General features: G+C 53.0%; 2 protein-coding genes across 6 annotated transcripts in view; both read left to right on the plus strand.

Moving 5' to 3' along the window:
* Positions 1-8755, plus strand: part of TLN1 (talin 1) — a 31677-nt gene extending 22922 nt beyond the window's left edge. For both annotated transcript variants that reach the window (XM_037144484.2, XM_037144485.2), the window contains 20 exons: positions 12-144; positions 319-420; positions 512-682; positions 775-924; positions 1036-1137; positions 1217-1336; positions 2064-2210; positions 2380-2546; positions 2642-2825; positions 2914-3039; positions 3139-3255; positions 5731-5916; positions 6037-6144; positions 6647-6752; positions 6954-7078; positions 7187-7312; positions 7426-7488; positions 7599-7781; positions 7922-8050; positions 8180-8755. In XM_037144484.2, coding sequence (XP_037000379.2) covers positions 12-144; positions 319-420; positions 512-682; positions 775-924; positions 1036-1137; positions 1217-1336; positions 2064-2210; positions 2380-2546; positions 2642-2825; positions 2914-3039; positions 3139-3255; positions 5731-5916; positions 6037-6144; positions 6647-6752; positions 6954-7078; positions 7187-7312; positions 7426-7488; positions 7599-7781; positions 7922-8050; positions 8180-8305 — 2671 coding nt within the window. In that variant the 3' untranslated portion in view covers positions 8306-8755. The remainder of the gene's footprint in view (positions 1-11; positions 145-318; positions 421-511; positions 683-774; positions 925-1035; positions 1138-1216; positions 1337-2063; positions 2211-2379; positions 2547-2641; positions 2826-2913; positions 3040-3138; positions 3256-5730; positions 5917-6036; positions 6145-6646; positions 6753-6953; positions 7079-7186; positions 7313-7425; positions 7489-7598; positions 7782-7921; positions 8051-8179) is intronic.
* Positions 8756-14111: 5356 nt separating this feature from the next.
* On the plus strand, positions 14112-21679 carry TPM2 (tropomyosin 2). Of its 4 annotated transcripts, none has more exons than XM_037144483.2 (9): positions 14112-14458; positions 14889-15014; positions 18041-18174; positions 18270-18387; positions 18483-18553; positions 19016-19091; positions 19269-19331; positions 19498-19567; positions 20484-20823. In XM_037144483.2, the coding sequence occupies exons 1-9, from the start codon at positions 14345-14347 to the stop codon at positions 20564-20566; spliced, it is 855 nt and encodes a 284-aa protein (XP_037000378.1). In that variant the 5' UTR covers positions 14112-14344; the 3' UTR covers positions 20567-20823. The 4 variants fall into 4 exon arrangements, with proteins under 4 accessions (XP_037000378.1, XP_037000376.1, XP_037000375.1 ...); XM_037144481.2 differs by lacking the exon at positions 20484-20823 and adding an exon at positions 21533-21679 and having other exon boundaries at positions 14115-14458; XM_037144480.2 differs by lacking the exon at positions 19016-19091 and adding an exon at positions 18695-18770 and having other exon boundaries at positions 14116-14458.
* Positions 21680-22436: the final 757 nt, after the last annotated feature.

Genomic DNA, 22436 nt, shown 5'->3' on the forward strand with positions numbered 1-22436 from the left:
TGTATCTGCAGGGACAAGGCTCCAGGCCAGCTGGAGTGTGAGACGGCCATTGCAGCTCTGAACAGCTGTCTGCGGGACCTAGACCAGGCCTCCCTCGCTGCGGTCAGCCAGCAGCTTGCTCCCCGTGAGGGAATCTCTCAAGAGGTAAGGGGGAAGGAGGTTGTATCCTGAAAGAGAGGGCAGTCTTGAAGACGGGAATGGGCTTCAGAGGGACTTACGGAACCCGCCGAGGGCATTCATGGGTTTGGTGTGGAAGGAAGTGTGGGGTCCCGGGGGTCTTATTCCAGGTCACAGGGCTAATGTCCGCTTCTTCCTCAGGCCTTGCACACTCAGATGCTCACGGCGGTGCAGGAAATCTCCCACCTTATCGAGCCTCTGGCCAGTGCTGCCCGGGCTGAAGCCTCCCAGCTGGGACACAAGGTACCTGGAGATCGGAGGGCAGGCCTGGGGGTCGGGCGGAAGAGAGTTCCTGGCCCAGCTGACCCCCACCCATTCCGACACTTCACCTCAGGTGTCTCAGATGGCCCAGTACTTCGAGCCGCTCACCCTGGCTGCAGTGGGCGCTGCCTCCAAGACCCTGAGCCACCCACAGCAGATGGCACTCCTGGACCAGACGAAAACCTTGGCGGAATCTGCCCTGCAGTTGCTGTACACAGCCAAGGAGGCTGGTGGCAACCCCAAGGTATGGAGGGCTGGGAGGGGGGCTGCTACTAGACAGGGTGTGAGAAGCAGGAACAGGACCCCCCCAACACACACTCACACTCCAACCCACAGCAAGCAGCTAACACCCAGGAAGCCCTGGAAGAGGCTGTGCAGATGATGACAGAGGCCGTAGAGGACCTGACAACAACCCTCAACGAGGCAGCTAGTGCCGCCGGGGTCGTCGGTGGCATGGTGGACTCCATCACCCAGGCCATCAACCAGGTTAGAGTCTTGGGGTGCCCATGGACACCGAGGCCACCCCGGGCCAGGGTCCCTGAGCACAGGGGCAGAGACCGTGACAATCATTCCCCTTTCCTTATTCTCCCCCCTCAGCTAGATGAAGGACCCATGGGCGAACCAGATGGTTCCTTCGTGGATTACCAGACTACTATGGTGCGGACAGCCAAGGCCATTGCTGTCACCGTTCAGGAGATGGTGAGTTCGGGAGAGTATAAGAGGACTGCCCTTGGGGAGCTGAGTTTGCACATAATTTCACCTTTTCCGTTATTACCAGGTAACCAAGTCGAACACGAGCCCAGAGGAGCTGGGCCCTCTCGCTAACCAGCTGACCAGTGACTACGGCCGGCTGGCCTCGCAGGCAAAGCCTGCAGCTGTGGCTGCTGAGAATGAAGAGGTGATCACGGAGGCAGCTCTGACCTCCCCCCTGCTCCTCACAGAGACTCCAGTGGCATGTCCCTTGTTCCCATCTTGTCAGTCTCTGGGCTCTTCCACCCGCAACTCCCTCTAGTCTTTCATAGATGGGGATACACTCGCAGGGCCCCTCCACTAACGAGTGACCAGAGCTCTGCGTAGGGGTGGGTTCAAAGCCTTCAGTTACAGGGACAAAGGAGGCAGCTTGCGAGCTAGGATTTCCCAGTCCACTGCTCTGGCCTCTGCCAAGTCCCCTCTGGGCCTGGGGTGCGCTCTGTTCTGCTGCAAGTCTGTATTTCCCTCTTGGTTCTTCCTTGCTGCAGAGCCAGGAAGCTCTTCCTTCCCTAAGCTCCTGGCTTTCCAAGAAAGCAAGTAACTGGATTTCAACAAGATACACCCAGTCTCCAATCCCAAAACCCTCCACAACCTCATAGAGGCCAAATTGTAATCCCCTGCCCTCTGATTCAAATACTCCAGCATAAGGTGCTTCTTCCCCCTCCTCCTCGCTGCGCTTAACACAGCCCGTACCAGCTGATGCCCACCTGCTGTTATTATCCCTGTGTGGGAGTGACCTCCTGCCACAAGGGTATGGAAACGGAATAAGTCTGTGCTACGATGCATGTTTTTAGGTACTTACCAACTCTTCCAAGCCCAGTGGAACTGTCCGCGTGCCTCTGGTAAAATCCATCTCCTTTCCCATCTGCCCACAGATAGGTGCCCACATCAAACATCGGGTTCAGGAGCTGGGGCATGGCTGTTCTGCTCTGGTCACCAAGGCCGGAGCCCTGCAGTGCAGCCCCAGTGACTCCTACACCAAGAAGGAGCTCATAGAGTGCGCCCGGAGAGTCTCTGAAAAGGTGACTGTGCTTATCCCGGCAGACTGGGGGACTGGCTCTCCAACCTTGCAGACCTTCCCGTCCTCCTCCAACTGTCCCAGGCCTCTCCTTTGTCTCTTCTCCCAGGCACTCGGTGACCTTTGCATTTCACATGGCACCTGCCAGTCATTATGTGACTTCCCTCTCCCAGGTCTCCCACGTGCTGGCTGCACTCCAAGCTGGGAATCGCGGCACCCAGGCCTGCATCACGGCAGCCAGTGCTGTGTCCGGCATCATTGCCGACCTGGACACCACCATCATGTTTGCTACTGCGGGCACACTCAATCGAGAGGGTGCCGAAACTTTTGCTGACCACCGGTGAGGAGGGAATGGGGCCTCAGGGAGGCAGGGTGGGGTGAAGCCAGAAGAGGCTGGAGGAACAGGGTACCTGACTAGGCTGGGCCCTCCCTCAGAGAGGGAATCCTGAAGACTGCAAAGGTGCTGGTGGAAGACACCAAGGTCCTGGTGCAGAATGCAGCTGGGAGCCAGGAGAAGCTGGCACAGGCCGCCCAGTCGTCCGTGGCCACCATCACCCGCCTGGCCGATGTGGTGAAGCTGGGTGCAGCCAGCCTGGGATCCGAGGACCCTGAGACACAGGTATCCACCCGACAGCTCAAATTCTAGTTGGATCCACTTCCTGTTCCCCTTGTAACTCTCATGGACCAGAGCCGCTGCCGTCCCACAGGTGGTGCTGATCAATGCAGTGAAAGATGTGGCCAAGGCCCTGGGAGACCTCATCAGCGCAACAAAGGCTGCAGCTGGCAAAGTCGGGGATGACCCTGCTGTGTGGCAGCTCAAGAACTCTGCCAAGGTTAGAAGGATGAGAGCAATCTCAGGAAAGGGGGCAGGTCAGCGCGCCTCCTCCTGTTCCTTCACATGATCCGCTCCCCTGCCCCTCTGATACCCCTAGGTGATGGTGACCAATGTGACATCATTGCTCAAGACTGTGAAAGCGGTGGAAGATGAGGCTACCAAAGGCACACGGGCCCTGGAGGCAACCACAGAACACATCCGGCAGGAGCTGGCGGTGAGTGCGAGTTGGGGCACCAGGCCCTCAAGTCAGAGAGAGGGGTCCTGCTGGACTGGGAGGCCATATGTCACGTGTATTCGTGGAGCTGTACACAGTCCCACACGCTCTTCTCGCTCGTGGCCAAACTTCCTAAGTGAGCGGCTTTCAGGTCTTCCCCCTCACCTTTTTACCATTTGACAGCTGTCATCTTTCACCACTACGCTCCCAGGGTCACCAGGGGCCTGTTAGTTGTCTTCAAACATTTCCAAAATATTTGAGTGTGGTAATAGCCTCTCTCTGAGATTTTTTTCTTTGGCTTTTTTTTTTTTTTTTTTTTGAGAGAGAGGAGAAAAAGGAAGGAAATAGGGAAGAGACAAACCCACACAACCTTGGCATATTGGACAACGTTCTAACCAGATGAACTGCCTGGCCAGGGCTTTCCTTTGGTTTTCTTTATTTTTATTTTTTTATTGTTGTTTAATTACAGTTGTCCCCATTTTTCCCCCATTGCTCTCCCCTGCCCTGCCCACCCCACCCCCCTTTGGCTTTCTTGACACTGGTTTTTCTCTTGCCTCTGTAATATCTCTTCTAGAGTCATTGAATCGCCTTCAACAGAGTAAACCAGGCCTTTCCAAAATTGTACAAATAGCTCTCTTTCTGTGTTCTCTTTGCAAATTCAACCACTTGCATTATTGTTCTCTTAGAAGTTGACTTAGTTCTGAGTTTAGTTATTTTCAATGGCGCATTTGACTTCACCAGCGAAACTCAGTGCTTTCCATCCAGCTGTTCTTCCTGACACACTATTTCCTGCTAATGGTGGCTGCAGCCTGCCAGTCTCGAAGATGCCCCTCGGTCATCTTTGACTTCCCTCTCTTATTCACCATATCCAGGCTATTGCCAAGTCCTTCCAACTGCCCTTTTCCATTCGCTTTTCCTCGCCCTCCTCCTCTCCAGTCCTAGCCAGCACTCCAGTTCAGGTTTTCATGCGCCCTCCCTCACTGGGACTGCAGTACCTGTTTTCTAACCAGTCTCTGCGCCCCTACTCTCCATCAGCCTTACCTCTCCTGCTTAATCTTTCTCACTCCTGAATTCATCTTTTCACCTCTCCTTGGAGATGTCCACCCTGAAGCTTTCAACTTTCTGCCTCCCAAACCTGACCATTCCCTTGTCCTTCCCATCTCAGTAAATGTCACCTTTTAGTGACTCAGTTCCAGCTGTAACGTTCTCCCTTGTCCCCCACGTCGGCCTGTCTGCAGTTTTTGCTAGTGCTCCCTCCTGACCTCACCATCTCCTTTCCCAGCTCTCCCACCGCCACCTGTCCAGACCATCAGTCCATAGTTGTGTTTATGCCATAGCCTCGATCTTACCTCCCTGCTTGTGCACTCACCCCCTCCCCAATACATTACAAAGCAGCCAGAATTATCTTTCTTAAATATAAATTGTGTCATTTCGCTGCGGTAGAATTCACACTCCTTACCATCGCTGCCCTATTCCCGTGGCCCCTGTTGGCTTCCTCAAACCCATCCTACCCCTCTCTTCCTTTTCTGCACCCCAGGCCCATCATGTTGTCAGTTCTTGCCCACTGTAGGCCCTTGAACTTGCTTTTTCTCCAGCCTTTTGGAAATTTGGCTCCTTCCAATCCTTCAGGCTTTAGCTTAAATGTCTGCTCTGCACAGAGGCCTTCCCTGAGCACCTCTCTGAAGGACCCCATTTTTCTCTCTCCTCACAGCACGTCTCCCTCTTTATTTTCCTTCATAGCTCAAATAAGTCTTTGGTTTTTCTGCTTGTTTGCTTGCTTTCTGCCTGCATCCAAAACTAGAGTGTAAGCTCCTTTCTGCCTTTTTCCCCATTACATCCCTAGCACCCCACACCAAACCTGCCACCTAGCTGGTCTTTAACAATTTGTTGGAGGGACACATACATCAAAGTATTTTTATTACTTTTATGTATTATGTAAAATCCTAAGTCTGATTTTCAAGGCCCCGACAACATTTTCTCCACCATTTCTATATTCTAGAACACTCTTTCAAACTCTTCCACCTGATATCCTGGTTATTCCCACCCTACCATTTCCCTGAAATACTCATCTGTTACCTGGACCTCTGAAGACCCAATTCTTTCCTGTCTCACCTCAGCCATTCATCCCCCTCAGGGCTTCTCTGTAGTTTAGTTTAGTTTAGTTTAGTTTAGTTTAGTTTAGTTTAGTTTAGTTTAGTTTAGTTTAGTTTTGAGATGGAATGAAAAACCTACCTCAAAAGCTGCTGCTTTAATTTCATACAAACCCTCCCCAATCCCTTGAGTCAGAAATGATGCCCAGCTGCCTGCTGTTATATCAGCTGTGAATGTGTGAACTTCTCCAAGGACTTGACCTACAATAAGTGCTCAGTGACTGCTTGCTGAGTGAACACGTGGATGAATGAACCAAATTACCCAAGCGCTGCTTTGCGTTAGTCTCACTGTGAAATGTTTCCTCCCGTTCTGCTGCCCCAACAGGTCTTCTGTTCACCAGAGCCACCTGCCAAGACTTCTACCCCAGAAGATTTCATCCGAATGACCAAGGGAATCACCATGGCAACAGCCAAAGCTGTTGCCGCTGGCAACTCATGTCGCCAGGAAGATGTCATTGCCACAGCCAACCTGAGTCGTCGTGCTATTGCAGATATGCTCCGGGCTTGCAAGGTAGAAACCCTGGGAGCGAGGCACCTTGAGGACAGAACATGATAGTGGCGAAACTGAAGGGGTTCGGGGCACCTGGAGCTCGTTGGGACCCTGAAGTTAATGTATTACTCTGTGGTATAGGAAGCTGCTTACCACCCAGAAGTGGCCCCAGATGTGCGGCTTCGAGCCCTGCACTACGGCCGGGAATGTGCCAATGGCTACCTGGAGCTGCTGGACCACGTGCTGCTGGTGAGCAGGGAGCTGTCTGCTCCTCCCCCCAGCCTCCCCGAGTGCACAGTCCTCTTCCCACGTGCCCCAGACACAATTCTGTAATTTTTTGTTCAAGTCTCCGCCCCTCCTCACCATCTTATTTCCCAAATCTGTTCTCATTTCCAAGCCTCCCTTCCACTGGGGCCTCATCATTCTTAGCATCTTTGGTTCTCACACTTACCTCTTCCTCTCCTTTTTCTTATTTCCTCTCCTTCCACCTGACCTCCTCCTTCTCTACCTTCGTCATCTCTTCTTTCTTCTCATTTCATCATTCTCTCTGCTCCTTGTCAGCCGGTGAGTGACACGCAGCCCCACTGCCTTTACCGTGTGTGCAGAGTGCACCTGGACGGGTGGCGTGGTACTCGGGCTATGGCGCGGAGCGGCTATGGATGGTGTTGGTGGTCCATGGTCTGCCCCAATTTTAGGTCAGGGTAGAAGCTAAGGTCTGATGCTCTCTGCTCCCTGCCCCTTTCTTCCCCAGACCCTGCAGAAACCAAGCCCGGAATTGAAGCAGCAATTGACAGGACACTCAAAGCGTGTTGCTGGTTCAGTCACTGAGCTCATCCAGGCTGCTGAGGCCATGAAGGGTGAGGGATGACCAGGGGCAGGGAGGAAAGAAACACTTTTGTCGTGGGGAGGACCCTGTTTTCCAGTCAGACTGCTCTGAGCTGGCCTCTGCCAGTAGACCCCACAGGTGCCATGGGCCAGGTGATACTAACCATGCTGCCCAGAGCTCCTGACCTCCCTGCTCTGACTCAGCCCCTTCCTTACCCTCTTTGTCCCACCAGGAACAGAGTGGGTGGACCCAGAGGACCCCACAGTCATCGCTGAGAATGAGCTCCTGGGAGCTGCAGCCGCCATTGAGGCTGCAGCCAAAAAGCTGGAGCAGCTGAAGCCCCGGGCCAAACCCAAGGTCAGTCCTGCTCCCTCCCTCTTCTCCACCCTCCTACTGGCAGAAAGTCCCCACCTTCAGCCCCCTCTTACTTTGTATCTCTCTCTGCAACCTTTGTTTCCATTGCAGGAAGCGGATGAGTCCTTGAACTTTGAGGAGCAGATACTGGAAGCTGCCAAGTCCATTGCAGCAGCTACCAGTGCCCTGGTAAAGGCTGCATCGGCTGCCCAGAGGGAACTGGTAGCCCAAGGGAAGGTAAGTACTTGGATACTCAGAAGCATGGGGACCAGCAGCTGCTTTGTAACAGGAGGCCTTTACATACATGTGGAGAGCACAGATCCGAACGGGCTCTCCTTCTTCCTCCACAGGTGGGCGCCATTCCAGCCAATGCACTGGATGATGGGCAGTGGTCCCAGGGCCTCATTTCTGCTGTGAGTGCACAACACCCCCTCAGTCTCTCTGAACTGGAGCGACCGAAGAAGACTAGTGAGGGGATGGACCAGGGCAAAAGGCATTTTTTAATTTTATTTCCTCACTTCAGGCCCGGATGGTGGCTGCAGCCACCAACAATCTGTGTGAGGCAGCCAATGCAGCTGTGCAAGGCCATGCCAGCCAGGAGAAGCTCATCTCATCAGCCAAGCAGGTAGCTGCCTCCACAGCCCAGCTCCTTGTGGCCTGCAAGGTCAAGGCTGACCAGGACTCTGAGGCAATGAAACGGCTTCAGGTGAGGAACCCTAACCCATCCCACTGTACCGTGGGCTATGCTGCATTAAATTGTCACCCCGAAAACATGCTTTTCTGTGGGGGAACTCTCTCAACTGGGACACTGTCTGAATTCTCTCATGCCGCCTTCTCTCTGCCCAGGTTGCTGGCAATGCAGTAAAGCGAGCCTCGGACAACCTGGTGAAGGCGGCACAGAAGGCAGCAGCCTTTGAAGACGAGGAGAACGAGACAGTAGTGGTGAAGGAGAAGATGGTCGGCGGCATTGCCCAGGTGAACTTTGTGTCAGACTCTCTGAGGGACAGCAGTCACAGGGCAGTCACGTTGCCTGTGCTGGTCCCACCCACCCTGTACCCTAATGCACACACTTGCTGAACTGAGCCCCTGATCCCCTTCCCTCAGATCATTGCTGCACAGGAAGAGATGCTCCGTAAGGAACGAGAGCTGGAAGAGGCGCGGAAGAAGCTAGCCCAGATCCGACAGCAACAGTACAAGTTCCTGCCTTCAGAGCTTCGAGACGAGCACTAGGGCATCCGCTTCTATTTAATGCAGACCCAGCCCAGAGACTGTGCCTGCCACTACCAAAGCCTCCTGGGCTGTCGGGCCCAACCTGCCCAACCCCAGCACTCTCCAAAGTGCCTGCCAAACCCTGGGCCTGGCTCCACCCAGGCCCGCTGCACATCCCCTGTCCCTTCCCAGTTCCAAGTGCCTTCATGCCCTACGGCCCCTAAGTGCCTGCCCCTCCCCAGAGTATTAACGCTCCAAGAGTATTATTAACGCTGCTGTACCTCAATCTGAACCTGCCAGGGCCCCAGCCCATTCCACCCTGCCAGCAGCTTCTGGCAAATCCCCACAGCCTCAGCTCTACTCATCCTTTTTTGATACTCTTCCTCCTTGCACCCCCAGCTCCCCGTGGTTGGGCTGTGGGGTTGTAAGCCCCAAACAAGTCACGCTCCAATAAAGGTGGTTCTGCCTGCACCTCTGCCTGGCTTGGTGAGGAGATGGGAGTCTCCCGCAAGGCAGTGGGGGAGAGAATGGGATGGCATTCTGTCGCCAGCTTGCCGTCACTGAGGAATGGAGCAGGGCAGATCACAGCAATCCACCCTGCGAGGCCCCTTCCTCCAGACCCCTAAGGGCATCCTCGTCCAAAAGCTGTCCCTGGGAAGTCATATTTTTGTTGTCCCCGATTTCACTGGCCAGCTCCCGTGCCACACCAAGTGTCATTCTTGTTGCAGGGACAGCCACTACCACTGTGCTTTGTGGCTACAAGGGACACTTTGTTCTTCCCAACTGCTCAGTGTATGTGAGCAAATTCATTTCCTGACCAAATTCGAATTTTCAAAAGCAGCTTTGCTAAAAATAATAAGCCGATAAAATACAAGTGTCTGGGCCTAAGAAGAATTGGTTGAGGCATTTAACAAGCAAAAAACCCAAGTGAGGCTGCCTCAGGTCGATTCTACTGTTAACTGGGTTGGGGCACTTGTCCTTCCAAGGCCTTGTCCTGCTGCCTAGAACAGCACTAGAAGAAAAGGAACTGAAAAAGCTTGACCCAGATGTGAGACTGTAGAGGTAGGGGCAGAGCTCCCCTAGTGGCCAGGCGGGTGCTGGTAGCCCTGTTCCAGTGCCTCTGCTAATCTGGAGGTTCAGGGAGGAGGGAGGTGGGTGAGGTGTGCTTCCACTTCCGCATTCGCCCCCTCTGCCCACACTGCATGGACCATGTGGCAGACCCCTTAGGTCTGCCACTGTTTTCATGCATGATTATTTAACCAGCCCTGCTGCCCAGCTTGTTATTTCCTTGCTTCTCCTAGTGGAACACAAACACCACCCATCTGCCCCTACTCCGGGTTCCTTTCACCTCCCTGAAGCCGTGACATCTACTCCCACCCTGTGAGAGTCAGTGTAAAGTACACGGAATTAGTTTGTCCTCCCCAGGGCAGCCCATGAAGGAAGGTGCCAACTTCCTGCCATTACTCCTGGCACTTGTGATTAATTCATTCAATATTTACTAAGCCATGCCTGTGCTAAGCACTGGAAAATAGAGATGTATTATCACCTCCCTGACGCAGAAGACTGGCAACTCCCATACACACTACTGTGGCTCTAATCAGATTTAATGTCCAGCATCGTGAGCTGAGGATCTTAGGGATCAAATCCCTTCTCCAGCCTCTCCAACAAGTGGTAGTCTAGACTGTTGAACTCCAGCTATGAGCTCTGGGCAGCTGTTCACTCCTGCCACCACTTCCTTGCATGTCTCCACATCCCCAAACACATACCTGTCACTAGTGGTGCCTCAGGAAGCCTTCTGGGGACAGATTTGAATACCCACTAGACCAGCAGTTCTTAAAACATGCTCCTCGGGCACAGGGGTTCCCGAGACCCTTTCAGGGGTCCATAAGGTCAAGATTATTTTCATAGTAATACTAGGACATTGCTTTCCTTTTCCAGTGTCAGTGTTTGTACTGATGATGCAAAAATGTTGGTGGGTAAATGGCCTTAGCACAAATCGAGGCAGTGCACTAACAGTCACTCTATTCTTACCACCATGCACTAGCAATTTAAAGATAAATGCTAGCTTCACTGAAGACTGTCCTTGATGAAGCAGTAAAAACCTTATTAAATCTATTCCTTGAATAACAAGTCTTTTCAATATTCTGTGGAATGTACTGGGAAGTAAGCATTGAACCCGTCTGCTGTACACAAGATCATGACAGTATCTTGAGCAAACACAGTTTTTTGCACTGTGAGCTGCCTTTTTTTTCCCCCCCACAGACTTCCACACTGACTTGAAAGAATGATTGGCAGAGAGACCATGATTATCAGCCTTGGGGAGCAGGCAGAACTTTTCTGAAAAAGGAACAGAATGAGTCTGTCAATTCAGAGAAAAACCGGGCAGTATTTATCACCGATGATACAATGAAACTTTCAAGTGAAAATTAGAATTTTGAAAACAAATTTGCCACCATGAGCTTCATGACTTAAACTTCCCAAAACTGAAAACAGACTTACCTGTTAAAGCCAGTCTTGATATTTGGGAATGTGATTTTTAAAAATAACGTATACTGAAGTGTGTCAACATGTGGAACATCTGCATAGCTCGGTGAATCAGTATTTTCCAAATGACCGATGCCCAATGTTACAAATGATCCCTGAGTAAAAGAGCCAACCAAAATGCGATAACAAACCAATGGAATTTAATGTCAAATAACACAAAAGTGTATTGATAATGGTTTCAGGTTCCACATTGCAACTAACCCTTAAGATAAGAAACTATCAGAAACTATCTTTTCCCACATTTCCGAGTGAGACTAGATTTTCCTCATATATAGTACTTCAAAATATAGCAAAAGAAAGCCAAGTAGGTTCTGATAATCAAGCTGTCCTCTATTAAGCCAGATATGAGGGAGATTTGCAAAAATGTAAAATAACTTATGCTCACTCACTTGGGGAGGTGAACATATTGTTTTTCCTGAAAAACTTAATATGATTGTGTCTGGGCTTATTTCTATGAATATTTTTATATTTCTCAGTTCCATTTAAATATGTTAAGTACTGGAAGATATAACCCACTTGGAATGCCACTCTTAATTTCTAAGAGCATAAGGGGTTTTCAGACCACAAAGTTTTAGCACTGCCACATGAGACCATGAGTTCCTCTGGACCTGCATAGTGTTGGTGTCTTTGTACGCCTCGAAACTGATGCCAAAAAACTCACCCGGGAAATGCATAGCAAGTGCCGCTTCTATGCCTGATGCCACTCTGGGCATTGGGGATTCATATTTGAGAAAGACCGTCCCTGTTCTGGAGGAGACAGGTAGAAAAACAGTTACAAGGGCTCTGACGAGAATGACGGGATCCTGCACCGAGAGCACACACGTATCAGATGGAGAGGGTGGGAGAGGAGGCGGCCAGGGAATACTCCCCAGAACAGGCACTTGGTCTAAATCTTCAAGGCCATCAGATTTCAGCCACGGGAAGAGCATGTTAGGGAACAGGGACAATGCACAAAAGGGGGAGGGAGCTTTAAGAAAAGTATGGCTAGCCCCGGCGTGGTAGCTCAGTTGGCTAGAGCATCACCGATGTCTGGTCACGGCACACACGAGAAGCAACCCATGCAGGCATGCATGAATAAGTGGAACAAGTCTCTCTTCCTCTAAAATCAATAGGTAAAAAATTTAAAAACCTTTTTTAAAAGCATGGCTCTTTTCCGTGCCTGCTTGAAACGGTACGAACACGGCATGAAGTACAAGCCTATGTATCTGGGCGAGGCTGGAAATGAAAGGCGAGGCTAGGCTGAAATTGTGGCTGTAAAATGAATGCATTTAAAAACAAAAGATAAAAAATATTTTTTAAAGAGATGAGGCTAGAGAGGTAGGCAGGGGCTGAAACAAAGGGCCTTCAATACCATATTAAGAAATGTTGACTTTTACCCTCGAGGGAGGGAGTAGGGAGAGGGTTGGGAGGGTTTTAGGATCCCATTCGCACCAACTTTTAAAAAGAACTTTGGGCCCTGGTGGCTCCGTCACACTTAGGTTTCGGGTTCAATTCCCTGCTTTGGGACACCTATGGAAGGCATCAGATTGATATTCCTCTCTCTCATCCATGGACATATCCTCAAGATAACAAAATAAAACTGTTGGTTAAGGGACTCCTTCATTAAAAAACAAAAACAAAACAAACAAAAAAAACTTTGTAGCAATGCAGAGGACTATTTGAATGAATGAATGAATTGAAGAACTAGGAGTAAGACCACAACAGACCCAGCCAGAAGGTAATAAAACGAACTGCCTCAGGCAACCCTAGAGACTCCGGAGAGGAACTACATTTGTAGGAAGTAAGATTCTACGACCACGGAATTAAGTGGATGTGGAAAGTGAGGAACTGGGAGCGCTTGACCATGTCCAGGGGTCAAGCACTGGCTACAGGTGGATGGAGGTGTCTCATGAGTTTTGGGAAAGCGGGGAGGTGGACTGCAGTTAACAGTATGAAATCAGGTACATGTCCCATGTGTAGCAGCTGGCAGCTAAGCAGGTCTAAATACATTACGCGTCCCTCCCCACCCCCGGGCAGGGCCGGAGCCCACGGCTTCCACGGTCACCACCCCCGACCAACGAAAGCCAGGCCTCCCACCCTCTGCTCTGCCTGGTCTCCCTTACCTCCTCCCAGGCCGCTCCCCACTTCCTCTCCCCCGCCCCACCCGCCCCACCTCGAGGAGGAACAAGAGCAGCCCCGCGCCCACGCTTCAGACTTCGCGACCCTAGGACCCGGTTCCGGGGACTGTTTCTCGCGCTCTGGTTTGGAGGGGGCACCTCTCCCTCTGCTCCCGACGCGCAGCGGCTCAGTAATTCTTCCCCTGGTCCCCAGCCTTCCCTGGCCCGGCCCAGCCCAGCTCCGCCTCCCCGCGGAGAAACATCCCAAAAAAGGGCAGAAAAGACATTTCAGCTTAAAGCTGGTCCACAAGGGAAGAGAGGAGAGTCCGCAGAGGGAAAGGGAGAAGGGAGGGCGCGCGGGCAACAGGGGAGAGGGGAAAGCGGGGGCGACTGGAGGGGCGGCCGAACTCCGAGAGCTTGGCGCGGGCGGGAAGGGGCGGACAGGGACGCGCCGGGTGGGGTTGAGGGCGACCTGCGCGCGTGTACCGCCCAGCCGTAGCCGCGTGGAAAATATGCGGGGCACGTGGGGGCGGGGCAGGAGGAGCGCAGAGTTGGGTTCCCAGCCGCCGGGCGACTGCAGAGGAGGGGCCCTGGCTCCAGGGGCTGCGGCTGGAAGGGGAAGCGAGAGGAGGAGAGGTCAAGCCCAGCCTCCGGGGCACAACCCGGACCGTGCTCTGCACTGCGACCGGGGCTGCCTCTGGGCTCCCCTCCTGCCTCAGTTTCCCCAAGTCCCTGGTGAAGCTTTCCGTTATCACTACCACATCAGTAACGCAAATCCAGAGTCTGGGACTCAGGGTAAACTGAGGCACTGGAACCGCGGAGGATCCCCTCCTCCCAAGAGACATTTAATCCGGGGGGATTTACAGGAAACTTCTAAATTAAGGGCAGCGGCTGCTGCAGCTAAGGGGGGTGAGGGAGCACGCAGGTCCCTGCGCCCGGGCAGCTGCCGTGAGCTCACGCCCCGAAATAGCCCTAGGGGCCCCAGCCGCAGCTGCCACTGGACCAAGCTGTCACTCAGAGGCAACACGGAGCCCCCCAGCCCGAGGGTCCCCTCCCCTCGGCTGTGTTAGGATTTTTTAGCAGACAGTCTGGGCTACTTTCCCTTCCGACGGCTCGGGGGAGGGGAGGTAAAGGAGGGGCGGGGCCTCGAGGAGGCGGTCCCGAGGGGGTGGGCGCAGGGGGCGACCGCGCCCCCCGACCAGACAGTGCTTCTGCCCCTACAAGGTTTTGGCCGCCGTGGGGGAGGGTCCCGGCCCCCGGCTCCGCCCGGTCCCTCCCCGCCTTTTAGACGCTCGCGCGGCTGGAACATCCCAGTCCCGCTTGGTCTTCCACACTCGCCACCCTTGCGCCCAGTCCGCACAGCCAAGCCCATTTCTCTCCGTCCGCACCGCCGCCAGCCGGCCCGTCCCCCACCGCAGTCATGGACGCCATCAAGAAGAAGATGCAGATGCTAAAGCTGGACAAGGAGAATGCCATCGACCGCGCTGAGCAGGCCGAGGCCGACAAGAAGCAAGCTGAGGACCGCTGCAAGCAGGTGGGGGACCAGGGCCTAGTGCAGCCCTTGCCCCACCCCACGCCCAAGGAGTGGGGGAGGCCCTGCTCTGTGTCCTCCATTCTAGGGCCTGCGCTCCAAGGCTCTCTCCCGTCCAGGGTGGGGATTGGACCTTCACAGTACCCCCAGGGACCTAGCCAGAACCACAGTTCCTAGCACCCCCATAGGCTGGGGAGCCACAGTCCTCCAATTTCCACTCCTGCCCTTGCAGAGCATTGATGGACCTTGCATCTTGGGGTGGAAACTCTCTACTCTCACCAGATCCCTCCAACACCCCTGACTGCACTGTGCCTCCTCTGCCATCCCACTTCCACCCTGACATCCTCCAAATATCTTAGCACCCCTTCACACACACCCTTGCCTCCTCCCCGAGCGAGCCTGGGCCTGGCTAACGGAGGCTTCTCTCTCTCAGCTGGAGGAGGAGCAGCAGGGCCTCCAGAAGAAGCTGAAAGGGACAGAAGATGAGGTGGAAAAATATTCAGAAGCAGTGAAGGACGCCCAGGAGAAACTGGAGCTGGCCGAGAAGAAGGCCACGGACGTGAGTGTGCATCTGGGGGATGGTGGGAGAGTTAGCACACTGGGAGGGGTCCTGGACATGGGGACGAAGGGAGAAGGGGAGCTAGATATCCCAACACCAAGATAGAAGTGTTTCCCCCCGGGAGCCCAGGGCCAGCGCAAGCTTGCACAAATAATCCGAGTTAGTGGGTAAATCAAAACCACCTACCACTTTCCCCAGAGGACACGGATTTGTAATTCCATTTGGCTCCAGCTCTTTGAATCTACAGTGATCCAACAGTGAGTCATTATGGGGGTGGGTAGTGGGATTTACCATCCACCTCAATTAATCCTCCAGCTGAAAATGGAGAGGAGACTAGAGCTACATTTGCAGGGTGTGGGGTGTGGGTGTAGGTGTTGTTAGGCAAGAGGAGAGAGGAATCTGAACACGGGCCCTGACTTGAGTTACACTCCTGGGGGGGCATTAGAAATTCCCTGGCTTTGACCTCTGGCTCCAGTGGCCCTGCTGTGCACTGGGGCCCCAGCTCAGGTTCTAACAGCCCCTCATTTACCCTCATTAAGCTGTCAGCCTTGAGGCTATGCCAGGCCACAGGGCAAAGGGACAGGGCCACAAATGCCAGGGTAGCCACTTTGGCAGATTCTGCTTACTCAGATTTCTCTGCCTAGCCCACACCCCCTAACCAGACTTCTCTACCTCCTGTCATTCCCAGCCCCTACCTTGAGGTACGGGAATGGTCATATGACTTTGGACATTGTTACTCGTACCATTCTCTGCCTCAGTTTCTCCATTGGCCTTGAACCCAGGATTGTTTTAAGTTTAAGATGAGCCTAGTGTTGTGTTAAGGGGATGGGGGGGTTAGCATGAGCGTGGTCTGACCGTGAAATCAGAAACGGCATTACTGTTTGTGTTCCATGTTCCCTAGTTCCCTCCCCGAATTCCCACCCTGGGATGATTTCTCTGACCTCCAACTTTTGGTTTTGGTTCTCTACCAGCCCTGGCACTTGGGAGGGAACTGACCTGCAGCTGCTAGCAAAGACAACCCTGGGCATCTGACATTCTATAAATAACCAAGGCCCAGTACAGCTGGAGGCAAGACTGGAAACCCAAGGAGTTAGTGGGTGGGGGCTGAAGGGAAGGAGGGTGGACAGGGACAGAGCTGGGGAAGCAGGACAGCAGTGCCAGAAGTAGAAAGGGAACTGCCCAAACTTATTTTGTGACCTTTGAATGCAGCATTTACACAGTTCCTTCCTCCATTTCTCCCTTCTCTCCTGCTTCCCATTTGTCCCGTGGGGACAGTATTGCCTGTCTCGGGTTAGAGAGCTATATCCATAACTGGGAAGAGCTTGAAAAGCAGAAAGTGGTAAATGTCAGTCCTGTCATGAGGACCCCAGAACTTCCTAGAGTTATACTGAGTCTCATGTCTCTCTAGAGTAGATACCTCCAGTGTCCCCATGTCATTGTTCCCAACCCCCAGTGCTGTTCCCAGAGTCCTTCCACACTGAGTCATCTGGCCCTGTGCCCACGATGGGCTCTTGTCACCGAAGGTGGCCTTCAGCACCTGGAGGACAAGCTACTACTTTCTATATATGGTACTGTGTTTCCTCCGCCCTATAGTACCACCCAGGATGTGCTTTCTACCCTTTCTGCCCTCGGTGCTGCCACCCATCTCTTTCCTCTTGCGTACTCCTCCCCCTACACCATCTGCTTTCTAGTCTTAAATCTCAGGGCCTGTCTTTGTCTCTGACAAAGGGATAACCTAACGTTATGGGTGGGGACTCTGCAGGCAATGTGCTCGGTGCTTTTTGCATATTATTTTATTTCCCAAAATCATCAGAATCATGTGAGAGCTTAAAATTTTTTTTCTAAGTTTCTGCCCTGGAGATCTCAGTTCAGTGGATCTAGCAAGGAGCTAGAGCCCTGGCTGGGTGGCTCCGTTGGGTGGAGCGTGGTCCTGTGCACCAAAAGGTTGCAGATTTGATCCCTGGTCGGGGTGCATATGGTAAGCAACCGATTGATGTTTCTCTGTCTCTCTTTCTCTCTCCCTTCCTCTCTCTAAAATCAATGAACATATCCTTGGGTGAAGAGTTTAAAAAAAGGGAGCTAGGGAAACTGTTATATAACCCTCCTAGCTAGTGATTAATCAAGTATTAGAAGTACTGCACTGTCTCAGAACAGACTATGGAGAAGGCACTGCTATTGTTGACTCAGATTTAAAAAGGAGGAAACTGAGGCTTAGAGAGACTAAAGAAGTTGCCCAAGGTCACACAAGTGTTGAGTGGCTGACGGTGTCTCAAAGACAGCAGTCTGACTCAGAGCCCAAACTGTCCTGCTTCTCTCCTTTTCCTTTGTTGGGGCCGGCCCTTCTTGGTCTGCCCTTTTTCTCGAGGTATCATCAGTTTTTATGGCACTTTTCCAAAAGCTCCATGATTTTTCTTCTCTATTTTAGGACCAGTGTCTGAGTATCCGTCACTCACACTGCTCTTGCACCGCCCCCAGTTGCCTCTCCTCCTTGGCAGGGAACCCCTTGCTATAGCATGGATGTCCCATGCAGGTCTGGCTTGCCTCCAGAACCCCTAGCTGGGAGTCTGCCTGGCAACTGGTGACATCACTTAAGCTTAATTATACAATTGGCTATTTTTAGCAGCATTGCGGCTCTGGTTGGCCTGGTTTTTTCCCCAACCCCTTACCTGGGCCCAGCTCTGCTATGGAGTCAGAGCTGCCTCTGACTTGGTCTGAGCACTTCAAGTATTCGCTGACTGGACAGAGGGACTTGCATGTAGATACCTGTTGGAAGCCTAACTATGCCCAGTGCCTGAATTGGCCCTGTAGCAGGGAAGTGGAGCTTGTCGAGGAATTAATGCTATTTGGGGCTGGAGCATAGTCTGGGCACAAGATAGGTGATTGATTAGGGGGTAAAAAGTAGGTTTAAATCTGGAAGACAGGAAGCCTAGGGTCTTTCTAATAAGAATCTTACCATCCTCTGGAGCCTCGCTGATCCTCATCCAAAGTAGATGAAGCCTTTCTGATCTCTGACCTTTGACCCGCAGGCCGAGGCAGATGTGGCCTCCCTGAACCGCCGCATTCAGCTGGTAGAGGAAGAGCTGGACCGGGCGCAGGAGCGCCTAGCTACAGCCCTGCAAAAGCTGGAGGAGGCTGAGAAGGCAGCTGATGAGAGTGAGAGGTGGGCAGGGGGCCTGCAGGGGTGGAGCCGGGGAGGCAGGGGAGGCTGTCTCTGCCAGCCCTGACCCCACCCCCACTCCTCTTCCTGCCTCTCAGAGGAATGAAGGTCATTGAAAACCGAGCCATGAAGGATGAGGAAAAGATGGAGCTGCAGGAAATGCAGCTGAAGGAAGCCAAGCACATCGCTGAGGATTCAGATCGCAAATATGAGGAGGTGACAGCCCTGCTCCACTTCCTTCTCACTCCCCAACCCCAAGCACCCCATCTTTCACCGTGGGTCTGTTCCTTCTCTGTCCCCCCTCACTCCAGGTGGCCAGGAAGCTGGTGATCCTGGAAGGAGAGCTGGAGCGCTCAGAAGAGAGGGCTGAGGTGGCTGAGAGGTAAGGATACCCCGGGAGGGGACAAGTGAAACTTAGCTGGAGCCGTGGCTATGGGGCACTCTGCACAGTGGGGAGGCAGTCTCTCAGACTTGGGGCCATAGGGACAGGTCCTGTCCTCTGACCCCTACCCGCCACCCCCAGCCGAGCCAGGCAGCTGGAGGAGGAACTTCGAACCATGGACCAGGCCCTCAAGTCCCTGATGGCCTCAGAGGAGGAGGTAGTGACCTCTCTGGACCTTTCCGGGCAATGGTGCCTTCTCCCATCTCACCTTCCCCTCCTTCTCAGGCTGCTCTCTCTCATCTGTGGGGGTTGAGAAGGGCCTGGGGCTTCCACACTCTGCCTGCTGTCACTCTCACGACTTTGCTCTTCTCTTCTCTCCTCCACCCCTCCCCCACTGTGCCATCATCTCCACTGTCTCCCCACACTGTGCCTTCACCCCACCCTGCCACACACCCCCTGCAGTAAATGTGGGGACCTAGAGGAGGAGCTGAAAATTGTTACCAACAACTTGAAATCCCTGGAAGCCCAAGCGGACAAGGTAGAGGGGGGCAGAAGGGCAGTGAGGATGGGTCGTGCAGGGGAGGGAGGCGACAGGCCCAGGCAGGGCGGGGCTGGGTGCTCCATGGAGACAAGATCATGAGTGGCCTGTGGGACTCAGGAGACATGAAGGATTTGTGGAGGCAATCTCCTAATGACTTGTATGTGTCCCTAAAAGTATTCCACCAAAGAAGATAAATATGAAGAGGAGATCAAACTGCTGGAGGAGAAGCTAAAGGAGGTGAGGGTCCTTCCAGTCCCCACCTTCCCCACAAGGCCCCGGTCCTGACCAGAGACCGCCTGTGGCGGGGAATTGGAGACGGGGGTAGAAGAGAGGGTTGACTTCAGTGAAAGTGTATCTGAGGGCCTCACTTCCTGTCATTTCTACACCTTGCTTTTACTCCCAGGCTGAGACCCGTGCAGAGTTTGCCGAAAGGTCTGTGGCAAAGTTGGAGAAAACCATTGATGACCTGGAAGGTAAAAGGGATCTCCCCGGTACCCCCAAACTGCACCCCCCCATGGACCAGGGTCCTTTTCTTCACATCCAATTATATATGCTGCCGAGAAATTGGGTTTGGACCCCCTAGGACTCCAAAACCTGGTGGTCAATGCCTACCATTTCAGCGCTTGTAACCGGCTACAACTCCAGTGCTTCTCAAACTTGAGTGTGCTTGAGAATCCCCAAGAGGTTTAAAAAATGCAGATTCCTGGGCCCTGCTCCAAAATGATTTCTGACTTTGGGCCGGAGAATTTGCATATCTCATAAGCTCTCTGGTAAAGCCGACCGCCACAGCACACTTCAGGGAGCAGTGACTTAGTCCTGTCTCCAAGTACGACACAGCAGAGCTACATCATGGAGACTTCTTCATTACACAGAGAGCTATTTGGTTTAATGCCTAGGTTTGCAAGACAACATTAATGAAAAGTACTGTTTTAAGCTAGATTTGGTGAAAACAGTCATCCAGGTATCTGCTAGTCTATGCCTGTTTCTCAACCATCATCAACATTGTCCCTAAAACTCTTTCCTTTCCACTGTGTAATAACCCTTCACTTCCATAGTTCCAATTTCTCTTGCTTCCAGCCTTCTCAGGCAAGCCTCAATTTTATCTCCAACTTTATAGGATTTTAGACCTTTCTGGCTTGGGCACCTTTCCCCTGAAGCAAGCACTCCTGCTTATCCAAAGCACTGTGCCCCCAAGGTCCCTAGAGGAGGCAGGATCTTAGGGTACAGAGAGGGAAGAAGGGAGCCTGACAGTGATCTAGCCTGCTCTCTCGCTCATCTTTGTCCGCCTCTCTCTGATTCTTGTTCTCTTTCCATTATCTGCCTCCACCCTTTCCTCTTTCCTCCTGTTCCCTCTCCCCACACTCCCACCCATCCCTGGACCCCCTCCAGATGAAGTCTATGCGCAGAAGATGAAGTACAAGGCCATCAGCGAGGAACTGGACAACGCACTCAATGACATCACCTCTCTCTAAGCTGCTCACCAATGTGGCCCCCTCGGCCCTCTGTCCTCTCCTTTCCGTTCTGTCTCTGAGGAGGGGTCAGGCAGGAGGAGCAAAAACTGCCAGCATTATACAGCCAGGCTGGGCGTAGCCTAGGAGAGCGCCGATCACACGTGCCGCCCGCCCTGGCACGTGCTTCTTCCTTTCATCGATCCACTCCCTGCCCCACTCCGCCCACCAGCCTCTACCTCTCTCTGCTGCTTAATAAACTCAACTTGGTCTCCACGCTGTTTCCTGCCCTCCAGAGAGCACTTCCTTCACCCCCACAGTAGCACCTTGGCTCTTACAGACACCCCCAATCTTGTGACACCCACAGAACTCTGTGGCCCACACTAAAATCCCCTCTGCATGGCACTCCCAGTCTGTCACTCTGTCACTGCTGCATGTGGACATGATATGGCCCTTTCAGTCACCATGGCCCTCTGGTGCCTCTGCAGACCTAGGCCTGGCACTGACCTTGGAGCACTGAACTGGGGTTCTAGGATCTCAAGGAATGAGCAGAAGGGAAATGGGGTGGTGAGGTGAAGGGGAGGGGTAAGAAGGTTGTGAAAGGTCGGAGAGGAAGTCTGGAAAGACACTGGATGCCGGCATCGTGGGGTTTTGGCTGCAGGTCTGTTTCCTGCCTCAGGTCTGTCTGTCTGCCCTTCCCTTTCCTGGCTCAGTCTTTGTCCTTCCCTGTTTCTAACTCTCTTAAAACGTCTAAAGAAGGAGGGTAAATTAGTTTACAAGTCAGGCTTTCCCATCCCACCCCCGTGACCTCAAAGCCTGGAGTGAGGTATCCATGCCTGTGTTGCTCAGTCCATCCATTTGCCCCTACTGTGGGGACCTCAGATCCATGAATGCTTGTCTTTGAGTGCCTCCAGCACACTCCGTGGTTATCCGTTGCATCCCCTGTCCATGCCTCCCCTCCCCCTCCTCACGTGCTGCTTCCTCTCACAGAGACCTTGGCCAGTGCCAAGGAGGAGAACGTGGAGATTCACCAGACCCTCGACCAGACCCTGCTGGAACTCAACAACCTGTGAGGGTTGGCCCTGCCTCCAGCAAGGCTGCTATAGACGCTGCCCAATAAAACTGATGTTACTGGCATCACAGGGTCCTTTAAGCCTTTCTTTGGTGTTGGCAATGGTGGTGGCAGTTTCCAAAGCGGAAAAGGCTGAAAGGATGCCTTAGGGGAGCAATGGAGTTGGAAGGACCCCCCCAGTGAGCAGGGCCTGGTTCCACGCTCTGTGACAAGACTTCCTTCTTGATGGTAGCTGAGGGGTGGGGTGCTGTGCTCCTTTAGGAGGGCTTGTGAACAGGCTGTGTGAAGCAGAGGGGCGGGGGGCGCATCTGGCCCCTAGCCCTCCAAAGGGCAGAGTAGCTGCCATCAGCACCACTGCCCCATTCCAGGCCGTGACTGAGCCAGACGCCACCACCTGAAGACAACACTGAAGAGTTACAGAGATTTTACTTGAACAAGGTGACAGCCCAAAAGCCTCAACATGATTTCAAGCTTAGAGACTGAGCCTGCCCTACTCCCAGACACATTACACTGGTCTACACACACACACTAGGCCTTTTCAACAATCAGTCATTTCTGCCCCCTTGCCGATAGCAGAATGCGCTCTCCCCACCAAAAACTCCACACCCCAACCCTGTGAAATGTTACCTTACATTAGAAAGGGACCTTGTGATGAGGCCAAGGGTTTTGAGACAGGAGATTACCCTAGGTTATCTGGATCGGCCAGTGTAACCACAATGGTCTTTATCAGAGGGGACATGTCAAATGCAATTGCAAGAGGTGTGACAATGAACGCAAGAGGTTGGAGTGATGCAAGGCAGGGGCCGAAAGCCAAGGGATGCT

The sequence above is a fragment of the Artibeus jamaicensis genome, unplaced genomic scaffold (assembly GCF_021234435.1).
Source record: "Artibeus jamaicensis isolate MK-2021 breed Jamaican fruit bat unplaced genomic scaffold, CSHL_Jam_final scaffold_1964, whole genome shotgun sequence".
NCBI lineage: Eukaryota > Metazoa > Chordata > Mammalia > Chiroptera > Phyllostomidae > Artibeus > Artibeus jamaicensis.